At 40.3% G+C, this 24,749-nt stretch overlaps 1 protein-coding gene across 1 annotated transcript; it reads left to right on the top strand.

The window, feature by feature from the left end:
* The first annotated feature begins 1,885 nt into the window (after positions 1-1,885).
* Positions 1,886-4,445, top strand: LOC148031606 (uncharacterized). Its single transcript, XM_087685190.1, has 2 exons — positions 1,886-2,840; positions 3,126-4,445. The coding sequence occupies exons 1-2, from the start codon at positions 2,153-2,155 to the stop codon at positions 3,878-3,880; spliced, it is 1,443 nt and encodes a 480-aa protein (XP_087541316.1). The 5' UTR covers positions 1,886-2,152; the 3' UTR covers positions 3,881-4,445.
* Positions 4,446-24,749: the final 20,304 nt, after the last annotated feature.

Here is a 24,749-nt window from a genome sequence, read left to right as displayed (position 1 = left end):
AAGAGTAATTTGCCATTCATTCTAGGCACATGCATGGAATTTCAACAAAGATAAGTGTATATGCATCATATACCCTTCCAAAAAAGGCATTTTCCAAAAGTATTAAAATGATCTAAGAAATTGTGCAAAAGTGGTTCACATTTAGGGGCTTGAATGCATGTGATGGGGGCAATTTCTTAAAAATAATAATCTCTAGTGCACATATCCATGTAAAGAACAAAAAATCAAAACACAACCCATAGACTTTGAAGTTATTTAGGATACTAAGTGACATTTTGAAAAATATAACAATATGAGGAATATACAAAACCAACTGACCCATCCTGCATGGTGAGCCACTGAGACCTAAATAACTTCCCCTATACTTTCTTATCATGCAATTCCACATAAATTTGGCATGGCTTTTGCTTCTCTTGTTGTAGCATTAGAAAAATGTACCTGTCATGAGGATACTAATCTCCAAGATCCACAATGTTCATCTTACTCTTTTCTTTTTCAAACATTAACTCTATTTTATTATGTACCATGTAATGTCATATGCTAATGAAGCAGTTTTTGTTGTTCTTCATGTTTCTTCTAGTTTTTTTGTCTAGGCTTTTTGTTTAGATTGTCATATCATCTTTCTATAATTACTTTTCTTGATTCCTCCTTATCTTTTCCTTCCTTTTCACTTATAAAATGTTAAAATTGTATTAAGAAATGTGTTACTCTTTATGATGTGCTCATAAAATTTAGTAAATATCAAAATCATCCTTTGAAATATAGTCTCCTTTATGTAGTGGCCCCAAAAATAGAGATCTTAAGTATGTCTTTAAAAAACCACTATGAGGTGGTTATGTGTAGTTACTTTGCTTAATGCATATTATCTCACATTATAATCCAATAGATATGGCACTTTCCTAAAAATGACAATTTTGGGTACACCTACCCATGTAAAGAATGGAAAATCAAACCACAAGCCATAGACTCCAAAATGATCGAGGATAACAAGTTGCATTTTGAAAATATCACAAAATGAGGAATACAAACCAATAGTCTCATCCTATACAGTGAGCCACCAACATCTAAACACACATGATACAACTCCACATAAATTTGGCATGCCTTTTCCTTCTCTTGATGTTGAACTATGAAAAGTATTCTCCTTTATGTAGTGGTCAAATTTTTTTGGTTAAATGTCAAGATCATACTTTGAAATATAGTCTCCTTCATGCAGTGGTCCCCAAAATTTGAGAGATCAATGTAATAAATTTTAAAAATGACTTCACCTTTTAGTCTTGAGACCTTTGCTTACAAGTTGTGATCAATTAGTGATCAATTCCAAGAATTACCACCATTACTAGCACGCCTACAAAAAAGAAAGGGGTATAGAAAAGTTTGAAGTCTGATGATGCCTAAAAACACCTCTATGAGTTGATGATGTGGAGTTACTTTAATTTATTACACATTATGATGTTCTAGAAAACTTGCACAAATGACAACATATGGAGTGTAAAGATTTGTGAAATGATGAATGCAAAGGTTGAGTTGAAAGATCCAATGGGGTCATGGCATAGTGGGTTGCATAACTAGGGTATGCAAGTTTAAATTCTACGCCTCACTTTTGTTGCGGCATATCTATTTGTAGTTTTATTTTCTAATAAAGCTTAATGATTGGCTATGTCAAGTATTCTCCCCTCCTTCTAAGTGGTGTCATTCTATCTTCTTCTCCGAAATAGTCCCACCAAACGCTTGATTGATGTGGGGCTGCTAGATTGCAAATCATTCAATGTGATTCTCTCCCCTCTGTGTAGGTCCATGAACCTATGTGGGGCTTGTCCCAAAGTATATAGAATACTGTATCCTGTTCTTTAAATTAGTAATTTTAGTAAGTAGGAGAGAAAAAAGGTATGCCATGATCCATCTGAAATGTCTGGACTCTGGTACGTCTAGGCATGGCTGCACTCTTGATCAGTGTCCAGTCTCAAAGGCCTGGAGACTTCCAATCTAACTGTCGGAATCTTTTTAACCATCAAGCTACAGTCAAGTCAAGATGGTTTCAGTAAATATGGCTCGCAACTGAGTGAAGCGCACACACTCGCACAGAGAGAGAGAGAGAGAGAGAGAGAGAGAGAGAGATTAGCAAGCAATCGTTGTTTCACAAGCACTAAACATGGCGAGGGTTAGCTGCAAGCACTGCGGTTGCCATCGTTCCTTCACAAGCAAGGCTGCGATGCTTCAGCACTTTACTGATTCGCACGCATGTACTGCTACCACTCATAATCATGCGGCCACTCAGCATCAAGTTCGTAGCTGTGCTAGTGTGGCGATGATCACTGGTGCAGATCATCGGTTAATACGCCTGCACGAGTGCCACACCTGCGGGCGCTCCTTCGACACCAAGCCCGCACTTGAGCAGCATGGCAGGGATACCGGCCACGGTCTGCATAGGATTCCAGCAGCTGTGCAGGTCTCCTCGCCGCAGCTGCAGCAGACGTTGGCATCTATAATGAACGATCTTCTCAGCGATCGATTGATGGCTGCCTTGCTGATCAGTGGCACGCCATCAAACCCAAGTACTGCTACGTCGGGGCGTGCACATGATCAGAAGGGTGATCAGATACATGATGAGGAGATTATGATGAATGTAAAGATGAAGAAGGTTTCCTGCGACGACTGCGGCCGCAGCTTTAACAGTTTCGAGGCGCTTCACCAGCACCAGTGGGACTCGCCCTACCACACACGCGTCTCACGGTGCCGCATGCCACCGCTCGGATCCAACGTTCGACAGTGCTCACAGTGTGTGGAGGCATTCCGCGGCGCGTATGAGCTGGAGCAGCACTTCATTTGCGCGCATCCTTGTAAACATCTCTCTCTCTCTCTCTCTCTCTCTCTTTTTCGTGATCATAGCTTCTGTCTAGAGGATTAATGTTGATCGTTGAGGATTAATTGTTTTGAGCAAGAGGATTAAGGTGTATCGATCAGAGCTTTTAGCTATATCAGGACTAATGTCCATCCCTGACCAGTAATTGTTTTTAGCTAGAGTATCAATGTCGATCTCTCCCTCTTCCCCTCCCCCCAGCAATTACGATCTGCTGCAATCTGATGATGCGGATGACTGACCTTCGCATGATAACGTATTCCAGTGACAGAGATAACTGTCAACACGGCCGATGAGCGCAGCACAGAAATTTGGATGCATGTTGCCACCAAATTCAAGATGGCATGGAAGCTGAAGGGATTAGTGACGGATCCGCCGCCAGTACACCAGGTGCATTACATCTTCAAGGTGAACAACATGGGGTGGAGAAGAAGGAAATACGAAGAGTACAGGGCGGAGCTGAAGAAGCAGATGACACAGATCAGGCAGCTGGAGCCAGAGGAGGAGGGAGTCCTGGACGTGAGGCGGCGGGTGCTCAAGGACGGCAACGAGCTGCAGCGCTACCACGGCAGCACGGTCAAGTGCGACCTGCTGGGCCGCCTCCAATCGACGGATCATCGTGATGATGACCTGCTGTGCTCCATCGAGGGCTGCGGCCTGTGTGGGATCTTGGAGGAGGGCTTCCGGACGGCCAAGTGCCGCGCGCGCTTCCAGCGCTTCGGCAGAGGCATCTACGTCTCCGCGACCTCCAGCAAAGCCCACGGCTACGTCAGGATGAACGCCGGCAGTCACCAGCAGCTCAGGGTCATGCTGGTCACCAAGGTCCTCGCGGGACGCATGCACCGGTCCACCGGCAACCTCACCCACCTCACCAGCCCTCCCCCCAACTTCCACTCCGTCCAAGGCGTCCCCGGGCCTGTCCTCAACTACGACGAGCTCGTCCTGTACGACGACCGGGCTATCCTGCCCGACTATATCATCTTTTACTCTCTTCGTCCTGACGGAGCACCGCTCGGCTAACCAAGCACACGATGTATGTAGTATATATGGTATACCAACGTACTTCCACTCCAAGCTAGCTTTCCACGCAAGCTAAGTAGAAACTAAATAAAAAGTGCTGCGTGAAAGGCTAGCTTAGAGTGGAAGTTGTTTTCTCCATCATATATACTCGTGCTTGCTTGTGTAGCCAAGAGGTGAACCCATGATGATTACATCCTAAGCATGATGGATTGAGCTCTATCCACTTTCATCCTCGAAAGTAAATTGTGTTGGACATTAAATCATGCTTTAGAGGACAATTTGTAATGTCCTAGGACTAGTGGATCGATCATATGGAGAATCTCTAAAGCCCTTCGTCACCAAGCTTACCATATGTACGTACGTTTCCCTTCTATTCCTGTACTTTGTCAATGATGTGCATGAACACATTTAGGATTGCCAGGGTACTTTTTTCCCCTCACTAAGAGGTTTTTTTCCCTGGCCTTGTATATATGCTTATGCACTCTAGAGTAAACTTAGTCTTGTAAATCTTTTACATTGATACCAATCAATATACTTCATGTTGTGTGCTCTCAAACTTCTTCTTCTCCAAGCTCTATATGTGCATTTCTATAACCCTAAATAGACAGGATATCACGTGGCTCAATAGCGTCAAGTGAGAAGAGTTTCGAAATAGATAGGATATCATAACAAGTATTAAAAAGCTCAAGGCGCAATTTTATGAGTAAGTCGTTGATTACATCGTTTTATGATAAATTTTGGTTGAAAATGGTTAGAAATGATTGTATTTGATTTCTAGTGTTCCAATTTATTAACCATGTTGAAGAAATCACAAAAAATCAGTTGTATAATAATTTTATGCTAAACACGCAAAACTCGAAAGACTATCTAATTTAAAGGGAATTATGTGATTTTTGAGATTTTGGCATGCGTATGCTATTCCTATGGGTTGAAACATGATAAGAAAATTATTCTAGTAGATCAATCAATCCAAACTAGTAAATAAAAAAATATCAATAATTTTTTATAAATAAATAGAAAAAAAAACTTAGGAAAAAAATAGTTTTTCGCATTCAAAAAATAAGAAAAATAAATATTTATGTTTGTGAATGTATGGTAGAGCTAAAGCATGAGGTTTGCCTTATCTCTATATTAAAGTGGGCTTTTATTGCTTTTGTAAAAGAGAAATACATAAAAAATACGCCTTAAACCTACCAACAAATGCATAACTCTAAACGGTAGGGAGAAGGGGGTTGTTGTGAGTGTCTAAAATATGCTGAATTTTGATGTTTTATGATGCATGTCATATCAGTTCATTTTTTTCTTTAAAAAAGTGGTTTAATAGCACGAGAAAGCTTGGGACTAGCCCTAAGCAATGAAGTAATCGAATATTAGAAGAAAATCATGAAAAGAACTGTCTTTGCACTTTCACAATGCTAATTGTTAATGAATAAAATATTTGAGCATAGTAGTCATACAAAATTGCATTGCACGTACCATATGGTATCATATCCTAGATGCATAGCACCTATTTGTATGACGATGACCTATTTTGAGAGTGTGAGGTACCCTAAGCTGTAGGGTTAGAGATTTAGTACTTTAGAAAATATTCATAGGTTTATCTACTATCTTATGGATCAATCAATTGAAAGAATAGAGTTTGTCTTGAATATGTTCTATGTGTTCATGGTGCATCTCGGGGCCAATCCCCGAGATGTAAGAGGGATATAGTAGAGTTACGATGATTAGCTGAGGGGCGCTCCCTTTGTGTGTGCTTATCTGGTGTATAATACCAATATGTTTAGTGACTCCCTCTAAGGAGCGTGGTGAAGAATATCTATTGGACTACAAATCATACAATCTCAAAGTGCCTAGACACTCCTGGCCGCAAGGCCGTGTGGGGTGGTTTGAGGTGAGTAGTAGAGACTTGGCTAGTGCCACAGAGCCAATGTCGGGCCCGTTTTAGGTCCCAACATAAATCCTTCATCTCAAAATTCTTCTTTAAAAAATCCTTAACTTAAACAATCCCACTATCATTGTCACCTATAATAATCAAGTCATCCACACAAATGACTATGATGACCGAGTCTACCTCTCCCTTTCTCACATAAAGTGAGTGATCAACATAAAAAACATAAAATTCAATGTTGACAATATACTCTCTGATCTTGTCAAACCATACTCTAGGTTCTTGCTTCAGCCCATCGAGCACTTTCGTTAACCTACACACATATGTGAGATGCTTTAAATACTCATAACCCACTAATTGCTCCATATATACCTCTTCTTGTAATTCACCATGCAAGAAGGCATTCTTAACATCCATTTGCTACAAATTCCAACCTTTGGCTACTACCAAAGAAACCCCAAAGCAATCACACATCTAACAGTTGTCATCCTAGCAATTGGGTTGAATGTCTCGTCATAATCTATGCCATCTATTTGAACATAGCCTTTTGCAACCAACCTAGCCTTATACTTGCTAATCCAACCATTTGCATTATGTTTGATTTTGTAAACCCACTTATATCCAATAGCTTTCTTACCCTTGCAGTCGTCTCCTTATCCATTATTGCATACCAATGAGTATGACCAACAACATGCTCAAAACAAGTGGGCTCAATATCCTCAAGTACCTTTATCATATAAGAATAATGATGAGCTGCATAACCTTCAAAATCAAATCTCCTAATAGGTTATCTAATCCTACTAGACCCATGTATCACTAGATCAATTAATGGAGCCTTTGCATTACCATGTGCTCTATGTACACCTAGCGTTTGAAGAAACACCAAGATTATCATCAAAACTCTTTGAACCACTAGAATCTTCATCAAATTCCAAATGACTAGTAGATGCATCATTACCATACAACACTTTTTTTTTTCTTTGTCTTTACTTGCAATACTTGTAGATTTACTTGAAGATATGGGGCTACTCCTTAGTCTCCTAGACGAAGGGCTAACTATAGATGTAGTACCAGATGATATTTTTGGTCCATTTGGCTTCGTAATTCTTTCTTTTCTTTCTACACATAACTATCATGATCATGATCATCATCCAATGCATCACAACTAGATGCATACCAACTCCCCATCTCAGTAAAAATAATATCTCTACTCATTTTGAACTCACCTATGACAGAGTTATAATAACAAGGATACCCTTTCTACTCTAAAGAGTAGCCAATAAAAATACATTTTTTAGCCTTTGGATCAAGCTTCTTTCGCAGCTCATCTAGCACATGAATATATACAATACAACCAAAATCTTTCAAGTGTGATATATCAAGCTTCTTGGTTGTAAAGCATTCTCTTCGAGCGTCATCCCATGAATTTTAGTTGTAGGAGTTTTTTTCATAATATAATAGTATGAGCAGCTTCACACTAAAAATATTTTGGCATATTCTTTTTAGGCATCAATGCCCATGCAACTTTTGCAATATGCCTATTTTTCCTTTATGCAACCCCTTTTTGTTGTGGGATATAGTTGCATAAGTAAACAATCTCTTTATCCCATGAGACCTCAAGAAGACACTAAACTCATTAGGGAGGTATTCTCTCCCTCTATCTGATCTCAAGCACTTAAGTTTTGAGCCTATTTTTGTTTCAACCACAACCTTGAAAGTTTTGAAATTCTCAAATGCATCACTCTTTCCTTCATGAAATATACCAATAGCTTCCCTTAAAAAAATCATCAATGAATGTAACAAAATATTTGCTACCACCAAGAGATATATTCTACGTAGGTCCCCAAACATCTGTATATATAATATCAAGTATGTATTTACTCACATTGCTGAAACTTTCTCTTTCTTCAAATATCTATATATTGCTGAAACATCTATATATATAATCGTTGATAGACATTTTTTCTTTCTTCAAGGTAATTTAAGTCTTGCTTGAGTTGAATCTTTCGTGTCAATGTGTGTTCTCAAAAATTGTCCAAGTTTCATGTGAAGTTTTTTATTATTGATATATCCTTGCATAGTGTAACATCCCCCCCTGTGCATAAGAACGCTCCCCCCTTTTAAAATTTTTTAATTTTAAATCAAAATTTTTAACCTCTCCCTCTCTCTCCCCGCCAACAGCATGTCGGGGAGAGAGAGAGAGAGAGAGAGGAAGTAAAAGAGGGAGAGGGGGGGCATGCACCCCCTAGGTGGATGGGGTACCCCCCCATTGGTGCACGGATCGGATGCCGTAAGCGCGCGTAGTGAGCGTCAGAAGGTCCCCAAGAATAAAAAAACTCTACTTTTTGCATACAAATCAATGTAGAAAGCTTGCACGATATGAACAAGAGACCAATTGGGTGCAATCTCCCCCCATGCCTTGTGTGAGCACTCTACAAAGCATGTATTTTATGTATTAATCATCTTCAAGCTCAAATAATAGCCCAAATTACAAAATAGCACGCTTTAGCTTTTGAGTTTGCTTTTGTGTCAAATAGAAATAAAGCTAATGGGCGCACAAGAAGTCAGGCGTACCCAAATACAATATCCAATACAAATATCAAATCGTGCGCCCATGTACATACAAAAATAATAAATAAATATCAAACGCCTTGATAAATAAGCGTGACAGAATATAGGCGCCATGCCTAAGGTATGCGCCCATCAAAATATTGACGATAACTTGAATACACGCTATTCTCCAATGCTTTCCACTGCCACCGCTGCTATCTCTACACATCAACTGAAGCATTCACAATCGTTAGTAAAATAATATAATTAAATCGACAAAAGTCAATACCTAGCAGTCTTCAGCTACATAAATAAATTAATTGGTTAGAAATCAATCCTAACCTTAATTTATCACGAGTGCGCACTCTAAACTCATAAACGTTTATTAATTAAATATGTATTTTGCGGAATCACCCGCTATGGAATCACCCATGTACACATAAAATTAACAAAACGCCCGAAAAGGATAGGCGTCCCCATCAACTTCTCGCACAAAGAATCCACTTTGTGTATGAGCCCCGGTAATAAAAGTTTACGAAATACACCGTAAAACCTCACGGAATCCACCGTGGCACGGAATCCATCGTGTAATATGCCTCCTGGCATCATACCCCTGGGGTGGGATAGCAATTGTCCTCAATTGCTATTAGCTCAATGTGGAGCTAATAGAGTGGGGAAAGCAGTTAAGTCTCTAGCGTGCATCCATTAGGCCTCTTCAACAGGATGGTTTTTAAACTTGACCAAATATCTAGAATATCTACGGCCAGTTCTAGTGGTCATAAAGTCAGTATCTATAATAGCTTCAGGTTTAAGGATTTCAATCTCTTCATCTAGCAGGTGGGTTTTCATAGACAGGGTGTACAGGTAATTGGCCTCTAAAGGGTCGTAATAAACTAATATGAAAGGTGTTGTGAATTTTCCAATGTTGTGGTAGTTGCAGTTTAAATGCATTGTCATTGATTTTGTGTATGATCTTGAATGGTCCATAGAATCTAGGTGCTAATTTCACAACTGGGTGTTTATCTACACTTTGTAATCTACATTTTTCTATGCATAACCAAATATAGTCATCAACTTTGAAATTCATAGCTTGTCTTTTCTTATTTGCTTGTTTTGTATATGATTGCTGGGCTTTGGCAATCATATCTTTAACTTCATCAAAAATAGTAGCGTGCATGTTAGCAATATCATTAGCAGTCTGAATTTTATTTGATAAAGATGCAACAGGTGAAGGTAATCTATATCCATAAATAACTTTAAATGGTGCTTTCTTTGTAGCTGTGTGTGGTGTATTATTATATGCAAACTGAAGTAAATGTAGATATGTATCCCATGTGTGTGGTTTTGAAATAGTGTAAGCACGTAAAAGATCTAAAATAGTACTGTTAGTAGCTTCTGTTTGACCGTTAGTTTCAGGATGAAATGCAAATGAAAAATCAATCTTTGTTTCTAAATTAGCAAACAAAGTAATCCAAAAATTATTACAGAATCTAGAATCACAATAAAAAATAATAACTTTTGGTAAACCATGATTAATAAACACAGTTTTCAAAAACAATTGAGTTGCTTGAGGTGCAGTTAAAGTTTTCTTACATGGAATGAAATATGCTTATTAGCTAAACAGTCCAAATCATATCATGGTTAGTTTTAGTGTTAGGTAAACCAGTGATAAAATCCATAGAAATTTGTTCCCATTGTCTTGATGGAATAGATAATGGCATTAGTAAACTATATTATTTACCATGGTGTCTTTTAACTCTTTGACAAACTAAACATTCAGAAACAAAGTTAGATACATCAGTGTCCATATGTGGCCAATAAAAATCTTCAGTCAATGTACGCAAAGTAGATATAATACCTCTATGACATTGATATGGAGGACAATGAATCTCATGCAAAACAAAAGATCTAAATGGAACTGTCACACATAATCTTTTTTCATAAAACATAAATCCTTTATTGTAAGAGAGTGAATCAATAGGAATCCAATTATTTGCAACTAATTTATTCCAATCAGCTTGAAAAGTAAGATCCTGATGATAAGTATCTTTCATAGGGATAAGGGAATCAAATGATATCACAGAAATATTATGAATTATCGATCTTCTACTTAAAGCGTCGGCTACTACATTCTCTTTTCCGAGTTGATATTATATAAGGGGATGAAAACTTTGAATGAAAGCTGCCCATTTAATATGTCTATCAGCTATTTGGGGTTGACTAAGGAGATGTCTAATGCTTTGTTGGTCAGTTTTGATCATAAATTCAAAACCCATTAAATAATGTTTCCATTGATGTAAGGCTTGTACTACAGCTATCAATTCTTTATCATATGTAGAATATTTAAGTTCGGATGGTTTCAGTTTACAGCTAGAGTAGGCTATAGGATGATTATCTTGCATAAGGATAGCTCCTATTCCAGATACACTAGCATCAATAACTACTAAAAAGAATGGCCTATTGAAATCAGGTAGTTGTAATACAGGAGCATGGGTTAATGCATGTTTCAATAAATCAAAAGATTTTTGTTGATTGTCAGTCTAGTTATAAATAATAAATTTCTTTAAAAGTTTATTCAAAGGTAATGCAATTAATGAAAAATTTCTTACAAACTTTCTGTAAAAACTAGCAAGACCTAGAAAAGAACATAACTCATGCATATTTTTGGATATGGGCCAATTTAAAATTGCTTCTATCTTTTTAGGGTCAACCTTAATACCTTCTAATGAAACAATATGTCCTAGATATTCAATTTCTGTTTGAAAGAATTCACTCTTTTCTAGATTAGCATACAATTGATTATCTTTTAACAACTTGAAAACTAAAGACAGATGTTCATAATGCTCATTCTCATTTTTACTGAATATCAATATATCATCAAAGAATACTATGACACAATGCTAATATTTCAGAAATATGCGATTCATCATTCGACTAAATGTAGCTGGTGCATTAGTTAAACCAAAAGGCATCACTAGAAATTCATAGTGTCCAAATTGTGTTCTAAATGCAGTTTTGAACATATCAGATTTATCCAATCTTACTTGATGATAACCAGATTTAAGATCTATCTTACTGAATATGGAAGAACATTGTAATTTATCCATAAGATCATCTACCCTAGGAATCGGATATCTATTCCTAATAGTAATTTTATTCAGGGCACAATAATCAATGCACATGCGATAAGTATTATTCTTCTTCTTTACTAATAATACATGTGCACCAAATGGAGAACTACTAGGTCTAATTAATCCTCTGTTTAACAATTCCTCTACTTGAATTTGAATTTCTTTTTGTTCAATTTGGTTATGCCTATATGGTGCTTTACATGGTGGTTGTGTACCAGGAATTAAATCTATTTTGTGATCTTCAGGACGTGAAGGTGGTAGTCCAGGTGGTAAATCATCAGCAAAACAATCTTTAAATTGAGCAAGAAATTGTGTATGCCTAGGATGCATATGTTTTTCTTTAGCTTGAAGTTCATTCACTCAAATTAAATAAGATTTGCTACTTTTACGTAATGCACGTTTAGCTTGGGTATGAGTAAGCAGTGGAAAATTATTAGAAACGTACATACCATGCAATGTGATTTGTTTTTCTTGAAAATAAATTTTAATTGAATGCGTAGAATAATCTATGTCAGGATTATACTGATGACGCCAAGGCATACCTAAGATAATATCACTAGACTGCAAAGGTACAACTAGGAAATTTCTTCGTTCAGTGTATTCACCAATTTTAATTTCTAAGTTATGCACCTCTTGTGTTCCATTATATCTCGTGTCTAAGAATGCTGCTTTAATGCAATAATGTGTACAAACAGTTTGTAATTTCAATTCTTTCACTAAATTTGTAGAGATAAAATCATGTGTGCTACCATCATCATGTAAAATAATCTTTTCTTTACCATGCACAAAACATTTCATTGTCAACAAAGAATGTGGATTTGGCATACCTGGCAAAATATTCAAAGTAGTGGCAATGTTGTCATCATCTTCCGTAAAGTCAGACATTTCCTCACGTTCTTCTTCTTCCATTGCTCCAAGATAATTGATATGGACAAGTGGCTTTTTCGATTGACAATTGGTTGCTAGATGTCCAGATTGATGGCATTTGTAACAAACTATAGGTTTGGCTTTAGATACATTGTTGGCAATGACAGGAAGTCTAGGAATATTGGGATTTGGTTGTGAGGATGGCTTAGGGTTTGGATTGGTATTTGATGGCAAAGCAGGTGGTTGTGTCCAAGACTTACAGAATGAAGATGGAAGAAAATGATTTTGATTGAATCTTCGAAAATTTGAATTGAATTGCTTGGAACCATAGTTACCATTAGTTTGAAATTGTTGTGGACACTTGTCTCTTCCTCGAATCTTGTCTTCAGTGTCATGAGCCAAAGAAATTGCATCTTCAAGGGTTATAGGCTTGAACATATTGACTTCAGCATAGTAATGTCCAAGTAAGACAGACATAAACTTGCGTTTGTGAGTGACTTCAGTTACATCTTCGAGCATGCGTAATTGCAGTAGGGTATTCCAAAAACGTTCAGTGTATTGGGAAATAGGTTCACGTTCTCTTTGTTGTAGAAGATCCCATTGCTTTATGGCTTTTTCATGGAATTGAGGAGGAAGAAAATTCTGCAAAAACTTCTTTTGGAAACTCTCCCAGGTAGTGGGACAATCAATGCTCTTGTGAACCACAGTCCACCATAGAGATGCTCGATCGACTAAATGATTAGTGACACATTTAATTTTGTCTTTCTCAGTATATGTCTCTTCATGAAAGTAATCATCAAGCTGATTGATAAATAAAAGTACAGTCTTTCCATCTCGTGATCCATTAAAAGTACGAAATTTGAAGTTTTTTTTACTTATCTTTGTTTCTTTGCGGATGGATTGGGTGTCGAGTGTTGCATTAATGGTACGTCGTACAAGATCTTCGGGTTGCGGTCCATCTTTGTCGGTGGTAGATCGTTGTAGATTGGCCAATTGAACTTGCAAAGCTTGTCGAGCTCTTCGTTCTTCATCAAGCTGCATCATAATTAAATCCAATTTTTGTTCCATCATTGGTTCGAGAAGATCGCCTTCAGCCATAAGATCATCCATGTGTTGTTCCGTCATCCTGTAAAATCCAAAAGACCTCACAATCTCAAAATCTAATTAGCGGGATGAGCGTAGCTCAAAAGACGGGTATACAAGGCTTATAAATTTTTGTTTGGATTTTACGGTCTTTCTCTTTTGTAATTGCGGGATTCGTTTTCTTTATAGAAGTTGCATATAATCTTCGTATGACCTGCGTATGAACTTTTGTGTTTGCTGAAATTGGTTCAACAAGTCTGCAAATAGGAACACGGTCTTCCAGAGAGCAATTAACAAACTCTGTGCTTCTACGTATGAACAGTCTTTATGGGAATAGTTGGAGTAAGTTTGTTTTCACTTCTGTGGACTTGCAGAAGTAATAGAACTTGGGGGCTTGCTTAGTAGACTTGGTAGACTAGGAGTAACTTAGTGGATTAGAAAGCTTTAAGCTTAATAGGACCTGCGTGATCGTCATGTATAAGAGGATGTTTGCTACCGTTTTGACGCCGACGAATACATATTCATGCTGCTTGATGATGAATTTCGTTGTCGAAGCTTTTTAAAGCTTCTTATTAAGCTTTTTACTAAGGCTTAATAAACTTTGAAGTAAAGCTTTTAAGCTTTGTAGCTATGGAGGCTTACTGTTGACTATTTGAAAAACGACTTGAAGAAGGAGATGTACAAGAGGTCCTCCGCCTCCTCAGGACGGTCCTTCACGATCAGAGGTTGTAGATAGAGGTTCTTGACCGCTAGGAAGTCACTGGTATTGACCATTTGCGGTGAAACTGACTATAGAGCTCGATCGTTCCAGGAGCTCCGCCTTCGCGCAAGATGGTAAGCGATTGGAAGGTCTCGATCTCAGCTTTGCTCTGGTACCGCTGGTGCATAGATGAGATGCTGTAAGCGCGCGTAGTGAGCGTCAGAAGGTCCTCAAGAACAAAAGAACTCTACTTTTTGCACACAAATCAATGTAGAAAGCTTGCACGACATGAATAAGAGACCAATTGGGTCCAATCTTCCCCCATGCCTTGTGTGAGTGCTCCACAAAGCATGTATTTTATGTATTAATCATCTTCAAGCTCGAATAATAGCCCAAATTACAAAATAGCACGCTTTAGCTTTTGAGTTTGCTTCTGTGCCAGATAGAAATAAAGCTAATGGGCGCCCAAGAAGTTAGGCATACCCAAATACAATGTCCAATACAAATATCTAAATCGTGCGTCCATGCGCATACAAAAATAATAAATAAATATCAAACGCCTTGATAAATAAGCATGATAAAATATAGGCGCCATGCCTAAGGTATGCGCCCATCAAAATATTGACGTTAACTCGACGAAGGCTAGGTATGATGAATATCCTAGATCGTATCTACAATCCTTCACCCTTGGATGTGGAACGAAGATGGATGGGTGATTCACGAATTTATTACATAGTTGCCCACCGACTTGCGTACCTTCGGACCAACTTGAAGAGAATCAAGTGGATAGAGGACTTAAAGATCGTGAAGCTGTTCATCTACCCTAAACTTCCTATGACCTATCAATTCCTAAAAATTCATGACCCCAATCCATATTATTACTCAGTTCATGTAGTAGCTGAATCTAACACAATCTTATTCTCTCCAAATTGATATACCAATCAGCTTGTTCTATCTTCCCAAATAATGTACTTGAAAGGGCTATGCCCATATGAATAAAATAGACTTTTTATCAATGATTGTCTTGGCTGTAAATGTTGGTAAAGGAGTTAAGTGATTAGGTCACTTGACTAAAAGCTGAACTGGGTATGTTAATGTAATGTGAGAAATGTCTAGCAATTTTTTAACCTCAAGTGCAGATTCCTAGTCCGACCCCTACACCAAGTACAGCCGTAATCCAAGAGAAGAAGTTCTTTCTCAAGCAGATCAAACCACCTGAATTCGATGGTAAGGGAAGGACCGTCCAAACTGATGCCGAGATTTGGATCGAATCCATGGAGGATTATTTCGAAGCAACAGGTACTGCACCCGCTAACCAAGCGATGCTCGCCAAGCTGAAGCTTACTGGTGAAGCAAGGCTTTGGTGGAAGAAATGGTGCAGAGACCAAGGGATCTCGGAAGGGTCAGTTACTTGGGAGAAGCTTAAAAGAGTTGTGCGAGGAAGATATCTACCACCTGCCTACCGCACGCAGAAAATGAACGAGTTCTATGAACTGAAGAAGCTTGGACTATCTCTTGATTCTTACTATTCAAAATTCGTCTCTCTTTTAAAGTACGTGTCACAAATGGATATGACACAACAGGTGTCAAAGTTTTGTGCCAGATTAAACCCACCCATAAACACCCGCCTGGAATCAATGCACCCAACAGACCTACATGATGCGCTCATTCGAGCTGCACCCATAATATAGGAGGTGCAGGCCAGACCAAGAAATAACAAGACTTGGTCTTACAAGAATCAGAATAAAGGAGTGTATAGGTTTCAAGCCAAGAGAGCGTTGGGCCAAAATCAGGCACAAAGGAAGAAAGCTAGGACCAACACTGTCAATAATTTCATTCCTACCCAAGGTAATGGCCGCAATCTCCATTGCTTCCATTGCAATGAGCTCGGTCACTTTAAAAGGCAGTGTCCCAAGCTTAGTAGAGGACAACGTCAAGGACCATCCCAAGGAACTATTCGTGGCCAAGGAACCACCGTCATGGCCAGAGGGAGAACCTCCAGTGTTGCCAACAAGGAGCTGTGTGATGAAGAAGGCCCATCCATGGAAGCAGACATTGAGAGGGCAACGATTCATGCCGCCCTTCACAAGAAAGGCCCGAATCGCCAATTCTCGGTGATTCAGACTCCATCGGATTATCAAGGTAAAAGCTTCAAAACCTTGATTGATTGTGGCAGTACACATTCCTTCATTTCACCAGTTTGTGCAAGAAGATTAAGAATAGCCACAAAGGATGCACCTATCTTACTTGTGGAATTAGAAAATGGTGGTGACGTCACTTGTATCAGGCAAACTGCTAAGGTCAAATTCTTACTGGGTGGAAAGTTGACTTTGGTCAGATTCAAGGTTATGAACCTAGGTGTCCACGAGTGTTTGCTCGGAATGGACTGGCTTAAACCTAATGATGCCCACATTCACTATGAGAAGGGCCAAGTCTACTTTCGAAATTCTGAAGGAGAATTGGTCACAACTCAAGGAGAGGCTAGTATGCCAAAAATTCAACTGGCCAAAGCATCTCAGATAATAAAAGGAGTTAGAAAGGGACTACCTGTCTATTTGATTAAGCTAAATAAGCTAGATCAGAATCAGGAGTCTAGGGAAGAACCTTCATGGCTAAAGGAGTACACAGACGTATTTCCTAAAGAGCTGACAAAACTTCCTCCTCAGAGAGAAGTCGATCACGAAATCAAGCTAGCGCCAAGAGCTACATCAATCGCAAAGAGACCATATAGGATGTCCATCCTGGAAGCGATTGAGCTAAAGGAGAAACTCAAGAAATTGTTAGACCAAGGCTACATCCGTCCTAGCAGTTCACCATGGGGAGCTCCGGTGCTGTTCCAGAAGAAGAAACATGGAACGCTTCCGCTATGCATTGACTAGAGAGGGTTGAATCAATCAACCATTAAGAACAAGTACCCCATTCCAAGAATAGATGAACTTCTTGACCGTCTCCAAGGTGCAAAGATCTTCTCCAAGATTGATCTCAGGTCTGGATATTATCAGATAAGGATCAAGGAAGAAGATATCCCAAAGACCGCGTTCAGCACAAGATATGGACATTTTGAGTTCGTGGTCATGTCATTCGGGTTGACAAATGCTCCTGGTAACTTCAACAGGCTAATGTAGGATATCTTTAGGCCATATCTTGATGACTTCGTACTCGTCTTCTTTAACGATACCTTAGTCTACTCCAAACAGGAAGAAGATCATGAACCCCAGCTTCGCATTGTCCTTGAGACAATGAGGGCACACAAGCTTTATGCCAAAAAGAAGAAGTGTGCATTTTTCAAGCGACAGATTGAATATCTGAGATTCATTGTATCAGCGAAAATTTTAGTAGATCCGACCAAGGTCAGAGACGTTCTGGAGTGGTCAATACCAACTTCTGTCAAAGAAATATGTAGTTTTCTTGGATTGACAGGATGGTACAAGGTCTTTATCAAAAACTATGCCTTGATTGCTGCACCTCTGACCAATCTACTGAAGAAGCAAGTATCAATTGTATGGTCACCCACCGCTGAACAGTCCAGCTTTGATAAACTAAAGCAAAGCATGGTATCAGCACCTATTCTGAAACTTCCAGATCTTAGTAAGGATTTTGAAGTGATAAGTGATGCTAGCACACTTGCCTTAGGATGTGTACTTATGCAAGAAGGCCATCCTGTAGCATACTCTTCAAGGAAACTGAAGAGCCATGAAATGAACTATGCTACTCATGATCTGGAGTTATTAGCTGTCATCCATGCTCTCAAGCTTTGGAGACACTACTTGCTGGGTAACAAGTTCACCCTAGTGACGGATCATAAAAGTCTTAAATGGATTTTTACCCAGAATGAGCTCAATATGAGGCAACGTCGATGGATTGAAGTGCTGGAGGAATATGGTTTTGAAATCAAATACTGGCCTGGAAAGGAGAATGTAGTTGCCGATGCACTCAGTCGTCGCAAGGCATTTTTGGATTCTCTGATTTTGCAAGATCCATCAACAGCTAGATCTCTAGCCACAAAGGTATCCATGCCAAACAATCCAATTCTTGAGCTAGCTAGAGAAGAGGCATGCCATGATCCAACCTATCTGAAATTGCTAAGGGAGATCCCTATCAAGGATCAAGACCCGAATCTACAAAAAAAGTATCAAGAATTCTCTATCAATAGTGGACTTATCTACTATAGAACGAGATTATGTATACCGGCAAGCCAATCACTCAAACAGAAGATACTTTGGGAAGTGCCAATTCATTTTTCAATTGCATTTAACTTGACTAGTTGAATTTGAACATGCATGAGTGCTTCCTAATCCATGAAGTTATCGTGACTAATTCAATACTTTTGTGTGGAATCCAAATAGATAAAACCTGGACTTGTGGACTCCGGGAAATATCCACGTAAATACTAGGAGAAGATCCTTCCGCAGGCGCGCCTTGTGACTTTTTAGGGCCATCGTAGGCATGATTTCGGCTTGTGGTTTGCCTTCACGGTCTACCAATTTTACTCATCTTGGTATGCATCCTTATGATCTTTGCCTTTCTCCATCGTACATAGGAGATTCCTTCGCGGGACTTCAGATGAAAGGTGCTTGCGGAAAAGGGGCTTTATGAGCTTCTTAGGAAGAAACCGGGGTGGTAGCTAGGAACGGGTTTACGGATGGCTTGTGGGCTTTGAAGCCTATTTGCGGAAAGGCTCTTACGATGGGTCTTGCGGGAAGGGAGCTTTATAAGCTTCTTCTTCTTCTCTTCAAAATCCCGAGGCTAGGAATGGGCTTATAGGAGATTAGTGGGAAGGGAGCTTGTAGGCTTCCCCTTCTTCTCTTCAAAGCCCGGGCTAGGGGTTTGTGGGTGTTGCAATGGAAAAGGGGTTTAAAAGGAACCCGGGGGGTAAAAAGGCCTTTATGGGGAATCCATGGGAAAAGGCCTTGAAAATCGGGGCTAATATGGATTTGTGGTGGATCCAATAGGAAGGGGGCTTAGAGAAGCCCCCTTAGAAGCTTCTTAGAAACTTCTGGGAGATGAGTGCAGGCCCACGTGGAAAAGGGGAGGGTAATAGTCCTGTGGGAGGGGGGGAAAATATCATAAACACACGGAAGAGGGAGGGGTGGTCCTGACGTGGAGTGTGGGGAGCCTTCTTGAGATGGCGGCGGCTGTTAAGCCACAGGCGACTACGGCAGGCCCCACGGAGCTGGCGGATTGGCGATGGCTATCGAGCCTCAGGCGGCGGCTCTTTTGCAGCAAGCGACGACCACCCGGCTTCACAGCACCCTCCTCCTCTCTTACGAGGGTCCACAACACCTCACGCAGTCGGCGTCCTTTCAGCCTATCGCAGCCTCCTCTTTCCTTCACACGACCAGCACCACTCTTTCTGGTGGCGTCCCGGCCTATCTCCTTCCTACGCCAACATCACGACTATACCCAATCAGTAGCGTCAAGGCTCTCTCCTCTCGTCCAGCCCCCCACCCTTCTTGCTGAAATAGCCATGGTTTTTATAGGTAGAGGGAGGGGTACCTCCCTCCCTCCACGCGGCCTGATGCATGAGCATCAAGCCTTCCTTGAGCTCCAGCACAGTGCACAATCATCGTGCCTCCCCTCCCTCTCCCCCAGCATGACCGTCGGCTGGGGAAGGGAGGGGATAATTTTTTTTTTAAAAATTGCTATTATCTAACTTAAGAGGAGATTCATATGCGGGAATATTACAGTGAGGGATAGGCAAAATCATAAAAGGAAGAAAAGGTTAAAGAAGGAGTGGCAGAAATTTGTAGTGAATCACTAAGGAAGGATGTTAACTGATAAATAGGAAATGTGGAGGGTACATGAATGGATGGAGAAGGACAGGGTGGAGAAGGGGAAAATACCCTATCCTCAATAAAGGAACAGTATGTAAAAATGGGAATTTGAGGGAAAGATGAAGGTTGGAAAAGAAGGGGTAAAATAATTGTGGAATTAGATTGACAAAGGGAAAGATATAGAGCATAGCGGTGAGCCATTTGTTGGTAATATAGGAGGGTAGGAACAGAAGGTCCTAAGAGAGATCGTCTATGATAGGCATCAAAGAAGGTAGAATCAAACGGATTATGTTTTGAAAGATAGGCTAAGAGATCCATCCTCAGTTGATTAGTACTCTGGGCAGAGGTAGGAGCTGTGTTTTGTCTTTGATTCAGGACCACAGAATCAATCATGGGATGCCACGAATTATCATGACAATCAGCCACATTGGAGGAGTAACCCTGGAACATGTCAGCTATGCGCAACTCCAAATGGTTGACATACAAAACAGCCTGTAAGACCACATCCCCCACATACCATGCCATATCCACCTCATCGGGAATTAACAAGTCTCCTTGTAGATACATGTAGGACATCAACATAGTATCTGGCATGACAGAATCTTCAAACACCATCCTTACTACCTCTGTCAACAACTCAGCAGACCAAGCCCCACTCCATCCATCCTCTAGAAGAGGTAAATCCATCGTGGAAAGCTTCATGTAGAAGACCAACTTCTGTAAGTGGTCGTGGACAAAGAAAGAATGGTTTGGTAGAACATATTCCTGAAACTGCTCAAATGTAGACCATAACAAGTCCATTCTGGATTGCAATCTTTCCACTTTATCTTGGAATAGAGGACACAAGGTAGCCTGTATCTGATGAGCAGCCAAGTCCTGCTGTAAAAGAGAAGGAATCAAGGGAACATTAGGGCTTGGAGGAACAGAGCGTGACTTTGCCAGTTGATCTTGCAACTGCTGGATTTGGGAGGCTTGGGATGCCACTGTGTCATTAGCAATCTGTAAAGCTGAAAGTTTGTCATCTAAGATAGCTTGGAACTCGTGCGCTTCTGTGGACATCCTCTCCTTCTCCGCTGAAAGGCTAGTAACCTGGGATTGAGCCTCTAGTAACTGGATCTTCAAAGAAGAGATCTCATCGCTTTGGGTGGCAACCAGGTGGGTTTGGTGTTCCATTTGCTTAAACAAATCTGCTAGGGTATCCTTAGCAAAAGCTAACTCAGATGTTGCCTGATGCAACTAGTCTTTAGATTGCATGAGTTCTTCATAAAAAGACGTGTACAGCTGTTGAACACAGGCTGTCACTGACAATTCAATGGAACTTTGAATGTCTTTATAGAGGAAAGGAATTGCATCTCCTGAGACTAGACTGTTCAGGGAGGGAACTGATATGTCCAATGATCCTTCTCGATGTGCTCTGAACAGGTTATTACAAGTGAGATACCCGGGGAGTTCACTGCAAGAGGTAGTAGGGATGGGCATTGAAGGAAGTACTGAAGGAGCTTTATCTGCTACCCGCTTCAAGCGTTTGCGCTGTATGACCAGGGGAGGCGGAGAATCATCATCCTCTATGTCAATAGGTTCTGACTCATCGGAAGGTGGAGGGGGAGGTACGGGATCTGATGGAGGAGGTGGAGGCACAGTCTTCTGTAAACCTGAATAGGTCAAGAAGGCAGACAAATATGATCCATATGTGACATTGGTAACATTACCCTTGGTGACTTTGATGAAATGTTGATCTATTTTAGTGAGGAGGTAAGTGCTCCAATCAATAGCATCTTCTTTCAACACCATCCTGGAAGCTGTGAAAAGCTCTTTGGACAAATACTGGGATGGCATTTTGGCAGGCATAAACCTGTCCTGGAGAAACTGACAGACCATCTTCCATACGGGATCAGTGATCATGGAAAAGGAGACTCCTGAAGAGTTGATCACCTTCTTAACATCCAGCATTTCCCTTGTCTGCTTTTGCAACAGCTTCAAAATCTCTTCATTAGAGAAAAGCTGACGAGTGGTAACAAAAGGTTCACTTTTGGAGGGAAGAGACAGAGCCTTCCCTAAGCCTCGAGGTGTCAAAGTCATAGAAATTCCCTGGACTAGTCCTGTCTTCTTGCTGTAGGAGGCCAGAAACTCATCACATAACGACGGATCCTCGGGAATCAATGGAAAGGAAGTAGCCACAAAAGCAGCAAGTCCCGCCTTCGTGAGAGGCTCAAAAGTGAGTAGGGAAGAGTAATCCCTACTAACTAATGGGACTACTGGATAGGGGGAGGAGCGTGAGAAGGCGCCATTCAGATGGTTACACACACACCACAAACACAAACAATCAAGGAGAATGCCTGCAAAGCAACAGACAAAAAACCAAGGATAAGAGAACAACCAAAACAATAAAACGTTATTCGACCAACTAACCCCAAGCAAACCACAGCCTAGAAAAAATTCGACATGACCTTGAGACATATGCGACCGAAAGCTTCATGCTATATATAATTACATCCTAGGTTGGGCTAAGTGTTGAAGGACAAATTAAATCATTCATGGTCTCTTGGTATTCATGGAGTTCTTTTATCAAAGTTTGTATTTAGAAAAGGATGCATTTCATATGAAAGCTTGATTTCAATGCATTAAAGGAAGGATTTATAGGCATAGTTCTTGATGTAAATCAATGTAGGATTTATAGAATTAATTATGAATTGTCAATCATTATAGCCTAGGCAAGGAAAAGAAATGGTCATTGTAAATACTATAGTTGCATAGAAGGAAAAAGTCTATGAATTACATATTTGCACGGAATGTTGTATCTTGAAGCTATTTACATCTCTTAGGAAAAGTATTTGCATCTCTTCTAAGGAAAGATATCAATTAGGTAAATCGCTTGCAATGGTGTAACTCAAATGATGATCACCATCAATGCGCTAGGTAGAGCTAAGCCACATTAAAATTCTGCCTAGTATCGCACTCGAGAAACCGACTTAATATTTTTTACCTTAAAGGTCCTACCCACATTCACAGAATGTTAGGGTTAGTTAAACGCCCATGCAAGAACGATCTAGGGTTCTCACCCTAATGATTGGAGGACCAAATGCTAGACTTCCACAAGGAAGTTAGGAACCCTAAGGGCCAAAGCGTTATCGACCTAGTAGGGTTAGGGGTTGGGTTGGGTTGAGAGGACTCCCAAACCTTACATCTTGACCAAAGTATTCTTGACCAAGGAATACCATGTGATGGGAGAAATAACCCCATAAGTTAGGTGCAACACTTATCTCGTGCAACAAGTTGCAACGTCGCATGATTCTGTGACTAAATCACAAAATAGTATTGCCACTCCTTAGAACAAGGTTGGTAGGTTCTAAGTACAAGTTTAATTCGTAAGAGGATGAGTAGATATCCTGCTACATCAACCCTTCTTTGTTGAGATATCGAGCTCCACTCGTGATACGCCAGGGTGACCGTTGTGTATTTATGTCACCGACTTGTCAGTTGCAGATGCGGTTGGTACACCGCCCCTGAATAATAGCTACATGATAGCTATCCTTATCTACTCTAGTTCGTGGCTCAGTTAGTATGCCACCTTAGTTAGTTGAGTTTGGTTTGAGACCCATATCTAGGGGTTCTTCTATTTCTTTGTACTTGAGTTCTTTTGGCTTCCACAACTAAGAAGAGGAAAACTGTTTTCAGCCTCCACCCTTATGTGTATTCCCCCATTGTGCAAGCAAGAAAGCTACAAGTGAGACTCCTTCCTTCTCTCCCACAATCTTGACATGGTATCAGAGCCTTGTTCGTGGTAAGGAGCTCAAGAAAGCAAGCCAAGCTCGCGGTGTTCTGGTAAGAGGAGCAGTGTTGCTTTCATTTTCTGTTTTGGGAGCAGATCTCTGCAGGTAGCACAGCCGGAAAGTGTAGGAGTGCATTGTCTCAGGTTGAGACGCCCTTCGCGGTGAAGCAAGAGGGCAGTATATGCTGCGGGAGAGGGCTTTAGCTTTTGGCGACTTTATTTTTTTGATTTGAGGCCATTTCGGGGCCTGTTTTGGAGGCGAAAGTTTTCTGCACGCACTCAGGAAAAGGCCCAGTTTTATGCTGTGCAGCCACTGTTCTACAAGTCGGTGAATAGTTACTGTAAAAATTGCATTGTATGCTTGTGCGCAGAGACATTGGGAGTTACAGAATCATCCTTGTTGCCTGTTGATGCAAAATCGTCACTAGGAAGTGACTGTGTGGTCAAAAACCACTTTCGCCAGTTTTGCAGATTTTTCCTTGTGAGGGTGAAGCTGTGGTTTTTGCAGTGACAGAATTTTTTGCAGTCTTCTATAATGGCATCTGATTCTCTTTCACAGATTGTCACTGAAAAGCTTGACAAGAACAACTTCCAAGCATGGAAGTTTAGAATGACGAATTTCCTTATGGGAAAAGGATATTGGGAATTTGTTGCAGGAAATGAAGAAGAACCAGTTCTTCCTGATGTTCCCAATTAACAGCAAATGCAGGCATTTAAAGCATGGCATGAGAGAGCCAGGAAAGTTATGTATTGGCTGTCTATCAGCATTTCAGACTCTATGATTGTGCATATTCAGGATGCAAGTACGCCAAAGGAGGCATGGGATACTTTGTCAAAAATGTATAGCACAAATACGCAAGCCAGGAAAATGCAGCTCAAGCAAGAGCTGCACAATGTGCAAAGAGAAAATATGAGCATCAACGACTACCATATGAAGGTGAAGAAGATTGCAGATACACTTGCTTCCATTGGGTCACCAGTGGAAGATGATGATTTAGTTTCTGTGACCTTGAATGGTCTAGGAAAGGATTATGCACAGTTTCGGACATCCATTTCAGTTCGTGAAAGATTTCCTGATTTTGAGGAGTTGATTGCTCTTCTAATTTT

This window comes from Lygodium microphyllum, chromosome 9, assembly GCF_053477565.2.
Source record: "Lygodium microphyllum isolate KBCC chromosome 9, Lygodium_microphyllum_v1.1.10, whole genome shotgun sequence".
Taxonomy (NCBI): domain Eukaryota; kingdom Viridiplantae; phylum Streptophyta; class Polypodiopsida; order Schizaeales; family Lygodiaceae; genus Lygodium; species Lygodium microphyllum.
This window is presented reverse-complemented; position numbering and strand designations above follow the sequence as displayed.

What these genes read in the sequence shown, in the direction of transcription:
- LOC148031606 (XM_087685190.1), top strand. Translation starts at nt 2,153, where the DNA reads ATGGCGAGGGTTAGCTGCAAGCACTGCGGTTGCCATCGTTCCTTCACA. An exon ending in CTTCATTTGCGCGCATCCTT is followed by an intron (nt 2,841 to 3,125) that starts GTAAACATCTCT and finishes AACGTATTCCAG; the next exon opens with TGACAGAGATAACTGTCAAC.